Raw genomic sequence first — 3,244 nt, 5'->3', positions numbered from 1 at the left:
TGCTACGCGGACAGGCCCCTGTCCAAGCAGATTAACCCATCAAATATAGGGGTGGAATGGGTTGGTTCATTTCGGCTCTTCAAAAGACAAGCCCAGCCCTGGCATATGGCTGACGTCCCTATTTTTAAAAGGGAAAATTTCATATTTAAAAATTTATGACTCATTTCAAAATTAAGAAACTATGTTTAAAACTTCAAAAATCAGATATAATTAAATTTTTTATGAAATAATTAATTAAATACATATTTTATTAATTAAATATATTAAAGTCACAATTCTACATAATTTGGTCACAAATTCTCATATTAATTGATTATAATTTTTCTTGACCACAATTCAAAATTTTGATATTTTATAGGTCACAAATTATTTCTCGATCAGAAATCAAAAATTTTTATAGGTCACAATTTATTTATCAATCACAAAATCAAAATATTTATGGGTTACAATTCTTTTTTCAGTTACAAATCACAAATTTTATAAGTCACAATCATATTTTTTAAATCACATATTATATATTGATCACAAATTACCCAATTTATTGGTCACAAACACTCTTGGTAACTGTCGCCACCAACACCATGGTGCTATCGCCATCGCCTATACTACAACCATTTGCGACCACCNAATTTTTTAAGAATCAATTTGCATCGTTTACAACGGTTGATTCTAATTAATCTTATCCATTCTATCTAAAAACAATCTCAGATATGATCTCTTGTTTATAGTGGGTAAAATTAAAACTTTCTATTGTTAACGTGACAAGAGAACCTTACTTATGATTCTCCGTAACAGTCATACATTCAGAGAAGCATACTTACTATTGTCTCTGCTACCTCATTGGCGGGAAATTTTTATCCTACCCACTGTAGACGGAAGATCAATTCTAAGAACAATCTTTACTCTATTGACAAAACATACTATTATATGAGTAACAATCTTTACTCATTCAACACAAGAGAATGAATTCTCTAGAGTGGTTTTGCATATCAATGACAACAAAAACTAATCCTCGAATTCCTAACATAACATTGTGAATTCAACATTTTCTCCTATGAAAGCAGGATCTTGATACCCGACCACATGTCAGGACTAACAACACAATATCAGCCAGCCGATAAAGGCTTCATCTACCATAACATATACCCATTCAAAAAGTAAAGAAAATAAGAATAGCAGACCTGTTGGCTGCTTTACCATGTCTCAGATTTTATTTATAAAAGCCAGCAACTAAGAAACATATTGTTAGACATTTTGTAAAATGGATCACTTCCACTTCTTGAATTTCCCTCCGAACATTCCGTGTCCCTTATGCTTGCCATGCTTGCCAAATTTTCCGTGCTTGAATTTTCCATGCTTGCCGTGCTTAAACTTGCCATGACCATAATGACCGACTCCGTGGCCGTGGCCATAGTGGCCAGCACCGTGAGCATAGTGGCCGCCACCATGGCCCATGTGACTGGCACCAAGGGCTGCTGCTGCAGCTGCAGCACCCCCAGCCAGCATTGCTCCTACACCAGGTCCATGACCTGAAAGTCATGAAAAAGCATCAGCGTCGAGTCAAGGACTCTTTCACAAGAAGAAATACTCTCCTTTAGTAGGATCAAGAAGGATACACAACTGATATTAACCATAAAATGATCATAATACGGAGGATATCACACAAGCCAGTCAATTGTACCCGACCTCTGTTTCATGTAAGTTTACGCTTTTGTGACACTAGATGCCAAGAATCATTCATACAAAAGAAATGATGCCTCCCGCATGCCAAGGCTAATATATATACCCAAAAACTAATTACTGACTCTCAAACAAAAATGGATGTTAAAATAAGTCAAAGATAGACATCATAATACATTTTTCCAGCGTCAAATTTTTCAAATTCATCCATATTATCAGAAGCAGAGATCAAAATGGCATATCCATATCTTTCATTTCAAAGAACTATCTATCTAGTGAAAATTTTTCAAAACAAAAGAAAAAGGGAAAAGAATTCATCTTTAGAAACTTTTGAGGTTGAGCACAAGGGTAGATAAAAGAATAGCAGAAAAAAATAATCTAAAAGCCTGGTAAGCCAGGCAACTTCGTTGTACCAACAGACACACCAGTTTCATACACTACAAAATTAAAGCAAGGAACTGCCTCATTCGATAAACTTTCCTTAACGTGTAAGTGTTGTCTAAGCTAATTTTCTATATATTAGCATACAAAATAAATAAATAAATAAATAAAATCAAACGTATTCAACATTAGCAACAGTACCCGAGTGATGTCCCGATGGACCGGGGGGATATCCCTGTGGGGGATATCCAGATGGAGGATACCCCTGTGGGGGATATCCAGATGGAGGATACCCCTGTGGAGGATATCCAGCTGGTGGATACCCTTGCGGAGGGTAGCCTCCAGCTGGTGGATACTGTCCTGGGGGATACTGTGCCGGGGGGTACTGTCCAGGAGGATAGTGGCCATGATGAGAGAAAAGCCCTTTGTCTTGTTCATCGTGCTTGTCCTTTCCACCTCCCATTTTTTTTCAATTCAAATATAGAATTACCTAAAAGATAACCATGAGACTATAAGGCTAGATGCAATATGCATACCAATGAATCAGCAAAGGGAACCACAGAGAAACGAAACTCAACTAGGGGAACTTTGACAATATTCTGATAATTCCATGTTTCGGTAGTGAATTTTTCAATCAGAATAACCAGAAAATGTAACCATAATCAGCAATAAAGACAATTAAGTTTATGGCACATAATGGAACACACGAATTTTACAATCTGCAGAAAGAATGCAGGCTAACACCAACACGTGTGAACCTAGGTGAGGTACCTTGTGAATGTTTTTGTTCAATTACTCACATAGACATGACTAGGCTTCATATTGAACCACACAACTTTTATAAAAAAAAAAAACACACACACACACACACACTCGCGCGGGCACAAAAGAAAACATGATAATAAAGAGAGAACAAATTACTGAGGCCAAAGAACGGGGCAGGGAATCTGGAAGGCCGCAAGAATGATGAAAGAGGGAAATATAGGACAAAAGAAATCTAGCTATTCACGCACAAACCGGTAAGTTCCACCAAATCTTGCACATGTTCGTAGCATGAAAAATTACTAACTGTCGACCATCCCCCGTGTTAAAAATTTTAAAGTTTTCAAAATTTTCAAATCTAGATGAAAAGGGTATAGTCCAATTTCCTTCTCTGTTTGTAGGGAGATTGAATAGTTTTTCA

At 36.7% G+C, this 3,244-nt stretch overlaps 1 protein-coding gene across 1 annotated transcript; it reads right to left on the bottom strand.

The window, feature by feature from the left end:
• Positions 1–884: 884 nt before the first annotated feature.
• Positions 885–3,228, bottom strand: LOC111377171 (glycine-rich protein A3-like). Its single transcript, XM_023000225.1, has 2 exons — positions 2,263–3,228; positions 885–1,529 (listed from the first exon to the last, which is right to left on the bottom strand). The coding sequence occupies exons 1-2, from the start codon at positions 2,522–2,524 to the stop codon at positions 1,267–1,269; spliced, it is 525 nt and encodes a 174-aa protein (XP_022855993.1). The 5' UTR covers positions 2,525–3,228; the 3' UTR covers positions 885–1,266.
• Between the last annotated feature and the right edge of the window lie 16 nt (positions 3,229–3,244).

The sequence above is a fragment of the Olea europaea genome, unplaced genomic scaffold (assembly GCF_002742605.1).
Source record: "Olea europaea var. sylvestris unplaced genomic scaffold, O_europaea_v1 scaffold1616, whole genome shotgun sequence".
Classification (NCBI taxonomy): domain Eukaryota; kingdom Viridiplantae; phylum Streptophyta; class Magnoliopsida; order Lamiales; family Oleaceae; genus Olea; species Olea europaea.
This window is presented reverse-complemented; position numbering and strand designations above follow the sequence as displayed.

Coding starts and splice junctions, on each gene's coding strand:
- LOC111377171 (XM_023000225.1), bottom strand. CDS start 2,524: ATGGGAGGTGGAAAGGACAAGCACGATGAACAAGACAAAGGGCTTTTC. Junction 1,530..2,262: donor TCCATCGGGACATCACTCGG/GTACTGTTGCTA, acceptor CATGACTTTCAG/GTCATGGACCTGGTGTAGGA.